Source organism: Pseudonaja textilis, chromosome Z, assembly GCF_049901715.1.
Source record: "Pseudonaja textilis isolate UNSWEBS1 chromosome Z, rPseTex1.2, whole genome shotgun sequence".
In the NCBI taxonomy this organism is placed as follows: Eukaryota; Metazoa; Chordata; class Lepidosauria; order Squamata; family Elapidae; genus Pseudonaja; species Pseudonaja textilis.
Window position 1 is genome coordinate 67,805,754 of NC_142008.1, and position 17,214 is coordinate 67,822,967.

The 17,214-nt window shown below is 38.1% G+C and overlaps 1 protein-coding gene and 1 long non-coding RNA gene across 2 annotated transcripts in view; one reads left to right on the plus strand and one right to left on the minus strand.

The window, feature by feature from the left end:
* The window catches only part of VPS41 (VPS41 subunit of HOPS complex), a 197,998-nt gene extending 183,952 nt beyond the window's left edge, over positions 1-14,046 (minus strand). The window contains exon 1 of the mRNA XM_026702255.2: positions 13,972-14,046. Coding sequence (XP_026558040.2) covers positions 13,972-14,046 — 75 coding nt within the window. The remainder of the gene's footprint in view (positions 1-13,971) is intronic.
* Positions 1-17,214, plus strand: part of LOC148124067 (uncharacterized) — a 718,603-nt gene that overhangs the window by 72,075 nt on the left and 629,314 nt on the right. The window lies entirely within an intron of this gene.

Genomic DNA, 17,214 nt, shown 5'->3' on the forward strand with positions numbered 1-17,214 from the left:
AATACCCATCTTAGAGCTGTACACTCGCAATGATATTCTAGCCAAAAGACAGTGTTTTCTGTATCTCTACACTGTGTGCACAATTATTAGGCAAGTATTTTGACCATATCATTTTTATGCATATTTTCCACATCCAAATTGTATAAACTTGAATGCTTAGTGGATATAAGCATATCAGGTTATATGTTTTTGTGTAATGAGGGAAGGTGTGGCCTAAGGAGATCAACAGCCTATATCAAGGTGTGCATAATATAATTCAGCAGCTTCTTTTCTTCAGGCAAAATAGAACAAAAAAGAGACTTAACTGATTCTGAAAAGTCAAAAATTGTAAAAAGTCTTTCAGAGAGACACAACATTCTTGAAATTGCTAAGATATTGGGGCGTGATCACAGTACCATCAAATGTTTTGTTGCAAATAGTCAACAGGGTATCATGCCCTTGTTAAAGTCAGACTCTGAGGGAGAAGAGGAACAGCCGACAGGGAGTAGAGGTGTGGCTCTGGAGGTTGTGGAGGAGGCTGGGGAAGGGCAGAGGCCGGTTGGGGTCAGAGGAAAAACCAGGCCCATCCCCTCTTCATCCTAGGACATGCAGGGAGGAACAGAGGAGGAAATAATTTGGCTTACGAGAAAGGAAACGGCCATGATCCCCCTCATTGGTTGCAGCTGGGGAGAATAGTATATAAGAGAGATGGTTAAAACACAGCCTTGCCAGAAAGCAAAGTGTGTTTTATTTTGGGCTTAAGTTATCTTGGTTAGCGTCCTTCCAACAGATTGTGCCTTTTTATCTCCTGGTCCGTTGTGGAATTTCCTTCATTGTAGTTTGTTTGGGTTTTTTATTTCATCTCTATCTGCTCATTAAGTTCGGACTGTATTGCTTTCTTTTAAAGACTATTTTTGAATAAGTTTTATCTCCAACTGAGAATTATTGAACAGTGGGTCCAAGTTGGAGGCATTAAAAGACATTTATTTATGTTTTGGATTTTGTTACGTTTGTGTTACACTCTGGGTCATCACACAGGATTACAAGAAATGTGTTGAGAAAAAAAGATGCATATTAATTGCCAAAGATTTGAGAAGAATCAAACGTGAAGCTACCAGGAATCCATTATCTTCAGCTGCTTCATATTCCAGAATGGCAACCTACCTGAAGTACCCAGAAGTACAAGATGTTCAGTGCTTAGAGACATGGCCAATGTAAGGAAGGCTGAAACCCAACCATCACTAAACAAGACGCATAGGTTGAAATGGCAAGACTGGGCCAAGAAATATCTGAAGACAGATTTTTCAAAGGCTTTATAGATTGATGTATGAGAGTGACTCTTGACAGACCAGATGGATGGGCCCATAGCTAGATCAGTAACAGGCAGAGCTCCACTTCAACTCAGATGCCAGAAAGGTGGAGGTGGGATACTGGAATTGGTTGGTATTATTAAAGATGAACTAGTGGGACCTTTTGGGGTTGAAGATGGAAGATTGATTCAAAATCAATTCCCAACCTACTGCAAGTTTTTAGAAGACACTTTCTACAAGCAGCGGTACAGGAAAATGTCTGCATCTTTCAAGACGACCGTGATTTATGCAGGACAATGCTCCATCGCATGCATCAAAGTACTCCACTGTATGGCTAACCAGTAAAGGCCTTAATGATGAAAGAATAATGACATGGCCGCCTTCCTCACTTGACCTACACCCTACTGAGAACTTGTGGGCCCTTCTTAAATGGGAGATTTATGATGAAAGAAAACAGTACACCTCTCTGAACAGTATCTGGGAGATTGTGGTTGCCCCAGGGGTGGGATTCAAATTTCTTAACAACCAGTTCTGTGGGTGTGGCCTAATCTGTGGGTGTGGCCTGGTGGTCATGTGACTGGGTGGGCATGATTTGTATGTAAATGTTATAAATATTTATGTAAATATTGATTTTTTTTATTCAAAAAGACAACTTTTACCCAAAAGCAGGCAAAGCAGGCAGGCAGATTGAATTGCTTACAGAATCATAGATTCACTTAGAGATCTATCTATCTGCAATCGGCTATCTGAGTCCGTCACATAAAATTTGCTTGCAAGCAAACTCATAAAATTTGTTAGCAAGCAAACTCACAAAATTAACTCACAACACACCATGAATGTAAACATTGAAATTTTATTTTAAAAAAGGAGCAATCCCAAAGCAGGCAGGCAGATTGAGTTGCTCACAGAATCACAGATTAATTTAGAGATCTATCTATCTGCAATTGGCTACCTGAGTCTGCACTGAAAAGCTTCAGTCCTAAGGAAGGTTCGGCTCTGCTTTTGGATTAGCTAGAAAGCAGGAAATCCAAGGATTTCCTGCTTTCTAGCTAATCTAAATCTCCTAGCAGAGCAGAACAGCTAATGGTTGGGGGAGGGGAGGAAAAATAGCAACTTACCAAACCAGGCAAGTTGGATGGCTTGGATACCAGGTAAGGAGTGAGTGGGCGGGGAGGGGAGTGAGTGGGCGGGGAGGGGAGGGGCCAGCCGTTGGAGCGATTTGCTGATTCTCCGAACTGGGGACAATCATGTGTGCAGTGTTTGCAAGAAATCATCAGCTGTGTTGCCTGGACAACTGACAAGTGCTGCGCTTGGTGTGCAGTGTTTGAAAATCCACTTGTTTCCTGCTTTTTCAACTTCAGCTGTGCTACGCAAAGCAGCTGAGGAGGGAAAAGCAGGGAATAAAGAACAGCCTAGAGCCCGGGCAGGTGGGGGGGCAAACACCAAACCGGTTCGGTGTCAGCTGCTCTTCACAGCTACAGGTTCTATAGAACCAGGCCGAACCAGTAGCATCCCACCCGATTGCCCCTGCATAAAAGTTGGTTGTCAATAGATCAAGAAACTGACAGACTCCATGAATGGAAGATTTATGACTATTACTGAAAAGAAGGGTGGCTATATTGGTCAATGATTTTTGTGTGTGTGTGAAATGTCAGAAATGTTTATTTGTACATTTTGAGTGGTTTGTTTATTCTCACTTTAGCAAATACAAATAAATGAGTGAGATGGGCAATTTTTAATTTAGTTGCATAATTCTGCACACCAATAGTTGCCTAATAATTGTGTGCACATAGATATTTTCCTTATAAAGCCAAAACCTCACTTTTACTTTCTTAAATGTTCAGGTTTGACATTTGATTGACCAAGAGCACTGTAGTTGTTCAATAGTAAAACTAACCCTCTAAAATACAACTTGCCTAATAATTGTGCACAGACTATATATGTTACCTAGAATATATAGAGCAGCACCAGAGAATTACAACATTGCTGCTTATTCGCCTATTTCAGATAGTATACAATTATCCTGCTGTTTTCAGAATCATAGAAGCATTGCTACCACAGCAGCTTTGAGCAATTATTCAAATTTTGCAAAGGAAATTTTTGCTTTTAATCCTCAGATATTTACTAAATTACTACAGATATTGGTACTATGTGACATATTAACATCAAGGTCTTGAGGTATTTAATTCTGCCCCTTTGATTCATACATCAAGTATAATTTCATGATAAAAGTCAAAGTGAGGGGATTGCTTTTTCCATCAAAATGTCTTCTATTCATAGGACATCTCGACAAAGGTCCTCCAGATGCCAGACAATCAATTAGCACAAACACCAAGCAAATGCTACAGTCCCAGAAAAAAATAGACAGACTTTCCAAGGAGTAGAAAGATACTTTCTACATTTGGCAGCTTTTAATATTTTATGCTGGTCATCAGAGATAATTTGAATACTCAGTATAGTAATACAATAAATAACCCCTCCTCTATTTTGTGTTCTACACATGCAGTGTTCAATGTAGAATTACAATGTAGATATACGAGCTAAAAACAAGTATCAAAGAAGCCAGTTGATATATAAATGCATTTTGAACTATAATCCCCCCAAATTAGCACGTTAGTTACAATTAAATTTTAATCAAAAAGTTATGCCATTCATTATAAAATTGGCTCTATTTCTGTCATTATTATAAAAATCTTTTAAAATGTTTTGCTTTTAAGGTTTATATAGGGAAATCTTTTTTCTTTACAGTAGAATGCAGATTCTACAGGATTTCTTTCAAAGCTTAAGGAATTTAAAGTTACTCAAAAGGAACTCAGAAAGCAAGTAAAATGAAAACTGACATTATTCTTGGTCTTACAGTGCTCAAATCATCAACAAAAGGTTTACTTTTAAAATATCTCTCTCAGAAAGTAATGTATCTTACTGTGGCAATCAAACACACAAAAGAAATTGAGTCTACTCTTGAAAATCTCTCACCTGTCCAAGTAACAAAATCTGCTGATACCACACTTACTTCAAGAGGTCAGCAAAATGAAGATTTACTTAACTTATTTATAGTTATCAATAGCAATAAAAAGTTGCATCTAATATGCTGACACTGAATTTAAGCATTTTAACAGCAGCACACAATAGAAATAAAGATTTCATAAGAAGAGAAAGTATTAGAAACCTTATGAGGTAACATTTTGACAATAAGATGAATAGTTGCAGCATAGTCTGGCTATAATTGCTACATCATAGGACTATATTTATGCCACCAAGTGAATTTGCAACAATTAACCTATGCCAAAATTTATGTCGTAGTCATTTTATAAAAATAAGAATGCTCCATCATTATGAAATTTAAAGTTCAGGCTTATCAGGTAGAAGATGGTGAAGGAATCACAATTACAATATATTCCAAAATATGTTTCATAGATTCTTTATAAACATCATGATTTATACACTAACTTTGCAGGATGGGTGGGGCAAATTAATTCTAGCTATGTAATGAATCTGAATGTTATTTCTTGATCCAACTAACTTGGTGTCTTGAATTTTATCTGCTTTATTTCAGTAAAAGTTTTACACAGACTATTGCCACTACTGGATTCTCTTAAATTATTTACAGGGAGGAGGAGGAGAGAAAATGAAAAAAATCCAGAACTGTACTGAACTTGTAAACTATTTAGAAAGTTGAATATCCAAAAGCAGCTTCCATCACTTATGTAGGCTCAAGTTAAAAATCGTGGTCCCTTCGAAAGGTCTACCAATTCTCATGCAATTTAAATTATTTTACTTCAAATTACTTCTGGTCAGTGGTGGGATTTGAAATTTTTTACTACCGGTTTTGTGGGCGTGGCTTGATGGGTATGGCAGGGGAAGGTTACTGCAAAATCCCATTCCCTCCCCACCCCACTAACCTGCTTTCCAGCTCCATTCTCCTGTGCAGGGCAACAAAAGAAGACCCAGACGATCAGCTGGGACTCAAGAGGCAGAGAACAGATTGGGGCGGGGACAGTCAGAGGTGGTATTTGCCGGTTCTCCGAACTACTCAAAATTTCCACTACCAATTCTCCAGAATTGGTCAGAACCTGCTGAATACCACCTCTGCTTCTGGTATGTAACTCTTAAACATTCTCTCTGGATTCAGGTCTGGTTATAGGATAGAAACAACACTGGTCATTGATTAATTGATTTGTTATGACTTGATAGAATGAATAAGACACCAAAACACCCTCCCCAAGTTGTTAGACCTCTCAGAAATGGTGCTTGCTTTCTCCAGTATTGTTGTACATGTCCTACAAATGTTAGGAGTGAGGCACAAACTTCTGCAGTAGTTCCACTCTTACTTGAGGTAGCAATAATCCATCTGAAAGTTATGAAGGAGATATAATTGAGCCCATAATACTTCAGTGTGAGTTTCACGTATTCATTGATTTGGCGTAAATATGAAGACCCACAATTGTATATCAACATCCCAGGCCATGTTAATAATTGTGTAAAAGGCTTGAACTGTGTTGAAGTATGGATAATGAAAGGAACTGGTGATTACAAAGAAATTCTAGCAAGATGAAAATATTTTCATGGATTATTTTATGGATTATGGACTACCTAGAAGTATTTGCATTATTGTAAGCTTATTTTCAAAATTCTGTTATTTTTTAATCAAAATATCTATGGATAATCTGAAAGATGCAATGTTTATAAAATGTAAATCTATCCCAAATAAGCAGCAGTAAATTACAGTATCAAAATAAATCAATTACCTAAAGTTATTAATACTAGCTAAGAATTTGAAATTGGCTGAAGCAGCCAAGACACCCATGTCGGGCTGTCAAAGCATACTTGTGACAGCCTGCTTGTGAACTATGCCCACATTCAGTTTCAAGCTAAGAAAAATTCTTAAAGTAATTACTATACAACATTTGGTTTATGGTGACTACTCTGCTTCTGTTAATGTTTTCTTTAAAAATGCAGGTTTTCCCACCTACAATTATAGATTTTCTTCAAAGAATTAATAAAAATGTCAGTATCAAAATCTAACCTCTCAGTGTCAATCCAGTCTCTGCCGCAACAAAGCCTAATGACCACTAACAGCACACATTCTTTAAGAATACCTTTTCTACTTTATGTCAAGCTAAATACTTGCCAACACACAAATACAGAATAACTGACCAATAAGGTCCCTAGGTGATATTTTAATTTCACACGCTTATGACTGACAAAATATAATGTCAATATTATTTTTGCAAATCCAGTAAATTAATTTAAAATTAAATTAAATTAAATTAAATTAAAACCAACAAGAATTTGATTAACTAAATTGAGATTATAATCATCAAGTTGAAATTGCATTTTAGCTAATGAAATTCTTGGTGCTCTAGTTTTTCCCAAATAAATTTCCTAAATATCATTTCAACTGAGACTCTTTATATGAAACTAATGTTGGAATGCCTCTCTAAACACAAGGCACAATATTTACTTTGTCTTATTTAATGGAATTTTAATCAATCTATTAACATTGAAATCAATTCTTTGTAAAAGTTTCAACATGCTTATTTCCAATAATTAAAAATATTTAATATAATTAGTAGAAATAGAGCATTGGTCTTACCTGAAACACATCTTCTAGTTGTACGGGAGGAGAATCTAAAGTGTGGGCTGTCTCCTGCTTCCTTGCTTAAAGACGGAATCAAAGTTTAGTCCAGCCCCCTTTCCACTACGTATGCCCAGTTTTTGATGAAGGCTGATGATTGACTTAGAGTTCTTGGTGCTCTTTCTCGGCCGTTCCATGCTTGGGACTAACTATCTACGGGTGGGATTTGGATTCTCCTCCCGTACAACTAGAAGATCCATTTCAGGTAAGACCAACGCTCTTTCTCAGTTGTACGGGTCGGAGAATCCAAAGCGTGGGACGTACCCAAGCTAATTGTCCTGAGGGTGGACCAACTCCTTATCCCGAGCCCCCATCTCTGTGTGAACTCTTTGTAGCACCCTTCTTCCAAAGGATGCTTCCGCTGATGCAAATTTATCCAGTTTATAATTTCTGATGAATGGAGATGACGATGACCACATTGCTGCCCTACAGATCTCTTCAATCAAGGCCTGTTTGTCCATGCTGCTGATGTGGCTGCACTCCTGGTTGAATGTGCCGTTATATTACCCAGCAATTGCAATGATTGGCTTTCATAAGCTTTTGTGATACATGTCTTGATCCATCTGCCTATGGTTGATGGTGAAACTCTTTGTCCCAATGAACTCGGTCTAAATGAAACGAATAATGCTTCCGTTTTTCTAATGGGTCTTGTTCTCTTAATATAAATGCATATAGCTCTCCTAACATCCAAGGAGTGCCACTTCCTTTCTAGGCTATGGACCGGTTCTGGGCAGAAGTCTGGTAGTACTAACTCTTGTGCTCTATGGAACGTAGAATTGATCTTTGGGATAAAGGTTGGGTCTAATCTTAATACCACCCTATCTGGGTGAACTAAACAGAGGTCCTCCCTCACGGATAATGCTGCTAACTCTGAAATTCTTCTGGCTGATGTATGGCTCCCTGACTCAGTTCTACCTTGTCTGGGTTAATTCTCCATGGTCTGGATACCGACAGATCTACCAGTTCCGTGTACCAAGACCTCCTGGGCCAGTGAGGTGCTACCATTAAGACCTCCGCCCCCTTTTCTATCACTTTCTTGATTATCCTTGGTATCAAGGGGAGTGGGAGGAATGCGTAGAGCAAACCCCTTGGCCATGCTCCTTGGAGCGCATTGGTTCTTTCTGTTTCTTGTGTTGGGAATCTCAAGTAGAATCTCGGGAGTTGTGCATTTGCTGACATCACAAACAGGTCCAGGACTGCTCTCCCGAATCTGTGCAACAGTTCCCTCAACAGGTCCTGGTGTAGGCGCCACTCTGAGTGGTCGACCATTGTTCTGCTGAGCCAATCTGCCTGAATGTTTTCCACTTTCAGTATGTGTTCCGCCCTGATCGATAGAAGGTGCATCTCTGCCCAGTGGCACAATTGCTCTGCTTCTTGCATGAGTGCTAGGGAGAACCCCCCTGCCTGTTGATATGAGCCTTGGCAGTCACGTTGCCTGTCAGGATCAACATGTGCTGTACCACTATCACTGACCTGAAGGCCCTTAGAGCCAGGTGAGATGCCCTGAGCTCCAACCAATTGATGTTGTTCTTGAGGTCTGATTGAGACCACTGACCCTGTATAATCTAGTTCTGACAGTGGGCTCCCCAGCCTACTAAACTTGCATCTGTTTTGACAGTCAGTCGGGTGGGTTCCTTGAACCCACATCCCCTCGTCACTGTGGGTGATCTCCACCACTGGAGTGATGGCTTCACTCTGGGGGGGGACTCGTACCTTAGTTCCTGTATTGCCCTTGCCTGCTCTCTTGTAAGGTAATAGGAATCACTGCAAAGTCCTTGCATGCAGCCTGGCCCAAGGTACTATCGAGATGCATGATATCATCTTCCCGAATATTTGTGACAGCAAGTCCAGTGTCACTCCCAGGGCTGTGCTCACTTGGTTTATTGATGACCTTATGCAGTCCTGCCTTTACTGTGACAAGTAAACCTTGCAGGAGTTGGTGTCTATTATATAGGTATGTGTAGGTAAGCATCTGTGAGGTTTACTGATGTCAGGACATCCCCTTCCCGGATGCTCCCTAGTATAGCTTGCAGGGATTGCATCTTGAATTTCCTGTACACTATGTTCATGTTTAGTAATTTGAGATCCAAAATTGGTCTCCACCCCCCTCGATGCCTTCCGCACAACAAACAGGTTTGAATAGAAACCTTGTCCCTGTTCGTTCTCCGGTACCACTTGTACCACCTATATGTCCAGCAGATGTTCAACTGCTGTTTCCATGATTACCCTTTTGGTTCTGTCCCTTGGCGTCGGGCATCTTCTGAATGAGCTCGGGGTATGGAGATGAATGCTAGAACTAGGCCTTTTCTTAATGTGTCTAGGACCTACTTGTCTGTTGTTGTTGTCTCCTATCAGTCGGTGAATAGGCCCAGTCTCCCATGGGCATGTTGTTCCAGCCGTCACTTTAGTAGGCCAGAATGCCTTGCTGGTCGAACTCCTGAAAGGGTGCCTTCCCTGGGACTGTTGTCCACCCCAATCTCTGAATCCTGACCTGTCTGGATGTCCAGTAGGGAACTGTGTGTACTGTCTCTGTGGGTCCTGGGAGTGGTTGAAGCCACCCCCGAGATAGGAAAGGGCTGTTGCCATGTATAAGGTGAAGATCACCTATCTGCCTGACCAAATTTCCTCAGTAAGACCTTCCTCTTGTCTTTGGTTTCTATCAATAATGGCTCAATAGCCTCCCTGAAAAGTTTGTCCCCTTTAACTGGAGTGGATGCCAGTTTCCATTTATGTTTAAGACCCGCCTGCCAGTGGCAGTGTCAAACAAGTTGCCTTGCAGCCACTGAAGCTGCGATAGCCTTTGTTGCGTACTTGACCCCATTAAGTGTGGCATCTGCTATGAACTCTGTTGCAGCAGTTATTTTGTTCAAATCCCGTTGCAATTGAAGATCGCCAGATGGCATCCTTTCCTGTATCTGCTCAAGCCATATCAGGACTGCTCTCCTGAAAAATGATGCCATGGACGTTGCCTTTACCGACCATGCCACGGCCTGGTGTACTTTTTGTAGGGTCTGTTCCATTTTCTTATCCTCCCCTTTTAGACCATCCTCAGCTTCATTAGCCAGCACTGTAGCCGACGTGGAGGCTGCCACAGGGCTGTCTATCGTGGGAACTGGAATTAGGTCCGCTAGTTCCGCATTGTAAAATCTCCTCTCATTCCCCACTGGTGTGGGGAAAATAACTGGTCTGTCCCACTATCCTTCCATCACCTCCCTGAACAATTCAGGTGAAGGTATGGATTCACTTTCAACCTTGGTTCTAGCAAAAAATCTATCTTTGGGATCAGATGGTTCTAACTTAGACCCTTCTGTCCCTGTGATTTTCCCTGGTATCTTAGGCTTCCCCAGCAGCATCTTAAACAGCTGGTGATGAAATAGACATGTGAACATTGGGGTCTCTGCTTCATTTGCCTCTTCATCTGAAAAGGCTGACTCCTTATATTCTTCCTATCCTGATACAGAGGCCTCACTGTGAGTGTCTGATCTACTGGAACTGTCTCCCTGGAACCCCAGTTCCTCCCTTACTCCTCCTGCCTGAGTAGGATGATGAGCATCCTGCCTCCTCTCATTATATATCAGGCTGGGTCTGTTACCCTGACTGTCTCTGAATTCTGCCATCATTTCTTTCATCATGGCCCTCATTTCCTCTTTAAAGGACTGTTTCCTGGCTCCCGTTGCTATGGGAAAAAAGCTAACCTCTGTTGAAAACCTCCTTCTCTTGCGGGAGGGCTCTTCACTGCATGCCCGAGAGCATTGTCTTTCTGATTCACTCATTCCTTCATCCACACAAAGAGCAGGCTGAAAAGACTGCTTTTCAGCGCCCTCTAATGTTGTGCTCTTTTCCTGATACTTCGTTGTCATTGGCTTGCCTATTGGAGTGCTGGAATTTCCATTCTTCCCTACCTCCTTTTCAGCCCTTGAGAAGCACTTCTCAATGGCCTTTTGTCTCCTTAATGCCCCCCCCCTCCTCGTCTGCCTTGGACACCCTGCTGAGATGCCTTTCTGAAGGTCTCCCAGTCTCTCTGGGTTCCTTTCTGTTTTGCTCTCTGATTGAGCTGGGGGCAGGAAATTCCTATTCCTCTGGACCTGCCTCCGTTTCAGAAAATTCAGCAATAATATTTCCTTTGGCTCTTCCCAACAGCTTCGCCCATTAATGAGTATGCTCAGACCAGCCTGAGTATGGACTCTATCCTCCCTTTCTCCTGGGTAGGCTTGTGTGGCTGTTTTGGGAACTCGCTCAGCCTGAATTTGCTCATATTAGAGAGTGCCGGAAACTTTGTGTGGCTCCTGGCTTTTTTAAAAAACTATGGGAAGGCTGAGTGATTGTTAATTAGCCTTCTTTCTCTGCTAGCCAATCGAGAACCCGCCCACTCTTACTGAGGCTGCTGCCACTTGTTCTTTTAAACACAAAGCATCTATGTGGGGCTTTCCCATCTTGGAATGAGGTCCCAGCTCTTTTGTTTACTCATAGTTTGCTGACTTTCACTCTTTCTCTTTTCTCTCTTTTTTCTTGAAGAATCCAAAGCGTTAATCATATATTTTCTATCTTTTCTCTCCTCGTATCCTCTTTGCATGAAGATGGAGTCAAAAACTGGGCATGCACTGTGGAAAGGGGGCTGGACTAAACTTTGATTGACTCCGTCTTTAAGCAAGGAAGGAGACAGCCATGCTTTGGATTCTCTGACCCGTACAACTGAGAACATTAATTCAAGCTGGGTTTTTATAGTAGAGCCTAAAGAATGTAAACAAGATTTATCTCAATTAATCTTACAACCAGTATAATTTCCAAAGTGTTATATTACCAATATAAAATTAGGAAACAATATAGAAGGGTTTAACATGGACTAAAATGTCATAACCATAATACTGAACTATTATAAGTTTTTTGCAAATCAGTGATTTCTCTATGTTCAATAGGTTTCATGCTTAGAATATTTTTATATTTTGTTTGTTTCTTAAATTTGAAGAGCACTTTTTGCCTTTTTGGATTTCTTGATTCTGTTTAGTTTTTTTTATAATTTAATGTCTTTGAATTTTATTATTGTTTTCATTGTTTATCTTTGGAATATTATAACAAAAGGGGAATAAGAAAAAGAAAGGGGGAAATGAATTTGAAATTCTAATAATTCAAATATTAGTGGTGATTGTACTCAGCAGAGCTCAAGATATCACAGAGATGCTATTTAAAAGTTTTAAATGTTAATGAATTTATTTTTAAAATGTAGATGCTTTAAACTGCTTTTAGGTGTCTAGCATTTCCAAAATTATATTTGTGGATAATTTTAATCCTTTGGACTTGTAAATAAAGAACCCTCTCCCTTTCTCTCTCTCTCTCTCTCTCTCTCACACACACACACACACACACTCTTAATCGTCCAGCTCTTTTTTCTGATTTCAGCTTCTACAAATGGAAACTCCTTTTCCTGCCATTATCGTTTCATCCTCAAATGAAATATGGCAAACAACAAGCAGCAGTCAACTGTGACACCTCTCATTCTGCCTCTATTTTATATTCAATTTCCAATTTTGAAAAATTATACCTTAAATATCTTAAATATATTTTTTAGGATTCTGAAGAGCTGACATAAAAAAAAAAAATCAGAGAAACACAGCTTTATTAGTTTTTTATGATCAAGCCAAAATAAAAAGAACATAATTTAAATCTAGATAGTACTGAATTTTTTGGAGAAGAATATCACTAATCATTTTAAAAGATTGATTATATATTACACCAAACTGTAGAATTCTTTGTGGAATCAAAGTATTCTGAAAAAGCAAATGATATATTCACAGATTTCCAGTTTGGGTTCATTATTATCAAATTATCAACTGCTGGCCTTTTACATAAACAAAATATACACTTAAGTTTAATAAATGAGTACAATCTAATTTCTATTCTGGCATTCAAAAGTTTACATCTACCATCCATATGTAGACACACATTTTTTTCACTTAATATAGATCTAACAAATCTGTTTATGAGAAGTAATAAAACAAATAATGCAATTTTGAACAGAAAAATAACCAGAAACAAATGTACAAAGCAAATGTAACAAATATAAAATCCGGTTCAGCAGTCAATGAAATAAACTCTGAAACATTCTTGCTCCTCCGCAATAAAGTAAAAGAGAGCAAGTTAATTTTCAGCTTATAAACTTTATTGATCCGTTGCAAATTTTTGAGCATTTGATTAAAATTATGACAATTCCTTACTTAACATAATTAAGTATGATGTGCAAAAACCAGGCACTGTAGTTTGTAAACTATAGTTTATAGGTTGACATATTGTCTTGGCCTGTTACCTATAAATCAATTCAACAAATGGTTAAACAAGATTTGATTTAATGCAAAGACTAAATCTGGACATTTACTGTTTAGGTTATGCAATATTACAAAAGGTGCTTTAAACACATAGGGTTGTGAACAAAAAACCTACCTAAACGTCTTAAAGCAACTGTATATTTTCCTAGAAGTGCAAGCACTTGTCTTAAGGTGTTGCACTATATTCAAATTCCTTTCAAGCTTTTGGAGATTGAATTTGAAGACTGCAGAGCCCATAATTTAAGATTGTCACAGCTAAAGTTCATAAAAGCAGTTCACTAAAGTTGAGGAAACTGTTATCCAAAAACCTTAATACTTTTATAGTTCGATTTATATATTGAGGAATCACTGTCATAGAGCAAGTTAATTAATTATTGTATTACTATGGTACCCTACAATCCGAAACGAAAACGTGCATGATTTTCACTTAATACTTCCTTTAAACTCTTCCCCATCATATGAGCAAATGAATATTTTATCTTCTCAAAATTCCCCGTTTTCATCTTTTCTACATCTTTAGGGTCCTCCCCATCTATATAGTAATAGCAGTTTCCTCTTATCGTCTGTTCACTCAGCGATCCCGCTGGATTTCTACTTTATTTCACCAAAGTCAGAAATGTACAAAAGCCCTCATCTCCAAAGTTTCCGTTTTATAATTATTTTTCGAAACTCTGAAGGATTCTCCAGTTGATAATAACTAGTTTGCTGCATGTATAAGTTTTACCTTTTCCGCAGTTTCCGCCATAACGATACGTGAGACAATCACGTGAGAATGCCGGAAGTAGACGTCATTTGGCATGCTGGGTAATTTTCTCTGCTTTTCTGTCTCCGCTTTCCCAAGGATTAGAAATTCTAGAGATATATTTTTCGAATTTTCTTTTGTGTATTTAGGGCTGTGAAAATAATAAGTAAAATATAAGTCAGAACGTAAGTAGAATGACATCACACATGTATTTGAAAATACTATGGTTAAATACTATGTTTTTGTGTCGAAAGAAACGAAACAAAACAGTGGATTCATCAGAAACAGCGAAGTGATCAATTAAAAAAAACAATCACTTTTCTTGCGCCTTGCCTTCTAAACACATAGAATTGCGTTTTCCACCCTGAAACTTTACGGAACCGAAACTCCCCAAATGTCTAAATCAACAGGTTAATCTGGGAATTGAAATCCCAATATATATGGACAGCAGAAGAAGGAAGGAAAATGTGATTTATATTTCACAGGAGGGCAATTGCCCCCCCTCCTTAAAAATTTTACTTTTTATACTATTAATAAGGACCAAACTGCTATATACATTCAGATAATTAACCAAATACATATTCAATCATCGATGAATCCATTTGATCTGGTGGTATTTGTATTATATACTAAACCAAAAAATGTTTGGCTAGTTTCTGGGATGAACCCAGCTTGAATCTTGTTTTTTTCACTGCTATTATTTACTATTTGAATGGCACCATTCTGTATATTTTGATCTGCCAAGAGGATTGTGGTGAATTTTTAAAATACTTTTACAATATGAGGAAAGTAAGATGATTCAGTACAAGCTTTGATCTCTTGTTTTGCTAATGTTTCTCTGGCAATCACAACAGAAAGGATTGGTGCTGTTTGCTCTTTGATTCCGTAATACAGATTGTAAGCATCCATTCATTCCAATCCTGTTGATAGAAAGAAAAGTTGTTCTATATGTGTAATAACAAATTTAACTGGTCAGTAGGAAATATTTTGTACTAATAACCTACTCTAGTCCATCGATCTCAAAGGATATTTTCAGCTTCCACTAATTTATATTCAGTAAAAGGGAGACTTTTCCTTTTCTTGGGAACAACTTTCTTTGTGGATCTTCTCTTACTGTTTAGAATTTCTTTTTAAAGTACAGCCAGAATCAGCCTTCTGCAATTTAAATCCCTTATTCTGGGATTCTGTAGTCTTGGCTAAGTGAAAACTAGTTTTGCCCTTTCCTGATGTGATATCCTTTCTGATATTTGAAGAATATTGTTGTACCACTCACTGTTTTTTGACTGTGCCCTCAAATTGATGTCAGCTGATAGTGATCAGACAACTTTGTCTTTGACAACCTCGTATATTTTTTATTTTTCCATGAGATACAGGATGTATTCTAATATAATGTGAAAAAGAATTGAATCATGCTATTTTTACAGTTCCTATTATGTCTTTCCAACATATGCACTGTGAACACACTATGTAAATTTGTCCCTACAGTATCAGTAAGCACATATATACCATAGAAAATATTAGCACAAATAATATCTGTAACTTTGTAAAATAAAAAATGTTTTACTTACTTATCTGTATGTTTCTCTAATCCCCACCAAAAAAAGGTGCCAGGCTTTGAACTACATGTCAGCAATGAACAATCCTGCACCTCACATTTGCTGAGACTCTATGTATAAATGAGACACTGTATCCTCCCCTCAGTGTGAATGTGAGGTCCCATGTCAAACTGTAGTTTACATCATGACTGGCTATAAGCTGAAAGGCATATACTGGTCCAATATCCAATTTTTTTAAATTTAAACAATGCTGTACTTCAGTGATTAGATGGCCTAGACATTGATATTGAACACAGATCTTCTTGACATTTGTATTTTATTGAGTTCTATTAATCTAGTTGAAATGTTAATTTATATTTCTAGTCCATGTGTGATATGCCATATGCTAAATAAATAAATACATGTTAATGATCATCTTCACTTTGTTTATAGTATTCTACACACACAAAAATATTCTGGAAGTACATTTTGACAATCTACATCAAACATTTCTCTATCCCAACATTTCTTTATTAGATGGAAAGCTAAATATTTCCCTTCACATATCTGGCAAAAGACAAAATCAACATTTTACTGAGAAAATATGAGTATGTTTTAACCAAAATCATTCATTAACATGAATTCATTAACATGAATAGCAATGCCATCAATGATTTTCAAGGGCAAATAACATAAGGAAAAGCTCAAATTTGCAAGGATAAAGTCAGGAAAGCCAAGGCCCAGAATGAACTAAGACTTGCAACAAATGCAAATAATGATAACAACAACATTATAAAAACAACACATGCAAATAATGATAACAACAACATTATAAAAACAACAGAAACAAGGACAGAATATAAGGAAAAACAGTTGGATGACAGATTAAATGAATGGAAAACCAGAGCTTTGCATGGACAGCACTTGAAAAACATTGAAGGAAAATGTAATAACAATTTGACATGGGCCTGGCTTAAGAGAGGAACCATCAAGAAAGAAACGGAAGATTTAATACTTGCTGCTCAAAAACAAGTATAAACTAATGCCATGAAAGCAAAGATACAAAAATCCATTGACAATCCAAACTGCTGACTTTCCAAGGACAAAGTTCAAACTGTTTCACACTTAATATGTGAGTGCAGCAAAATCGCGCAAACTTTCTACAAAGCTAGACATGATCAAGTTGCTAAATTAATCTACTGGTCATTGTGTAAAAAATACACCCTACCTGTCATGGGAACATAAAGTGGAAAAAGTTGTCAAAAATGAGACGGTGAAGATCTTGTGGGACTTTCAAATATAGATGGATCATCATTTGGAACACAACACACCAGATATTATGGTTGTCGAGGGCCGAAGCATACAATTTTTTGATATCGTTGTACCAGGAGACACCAGAGTCTAAGAAAAAGAAGTGGAAAAAAATCATGAAATATTACGACCTGGCTATCGAAACTACATAGTTATGGATGAAACATGTAACGATATCCATTGTCATTGCGGCACTTGGTACCATGTCCAAGAATTTTACAAAACAGATCAAGAAATTGCAGCTTCCTATAATAACACCAGCAGAATTGCAAAAAAACTATGCTACTTGGAATATCATATATTTTAAGAAGATACTTGATTGATACCTAGTTGACTGAGTTTCATGTTTAATGAATAAAGCAGATGATGATGATGATGA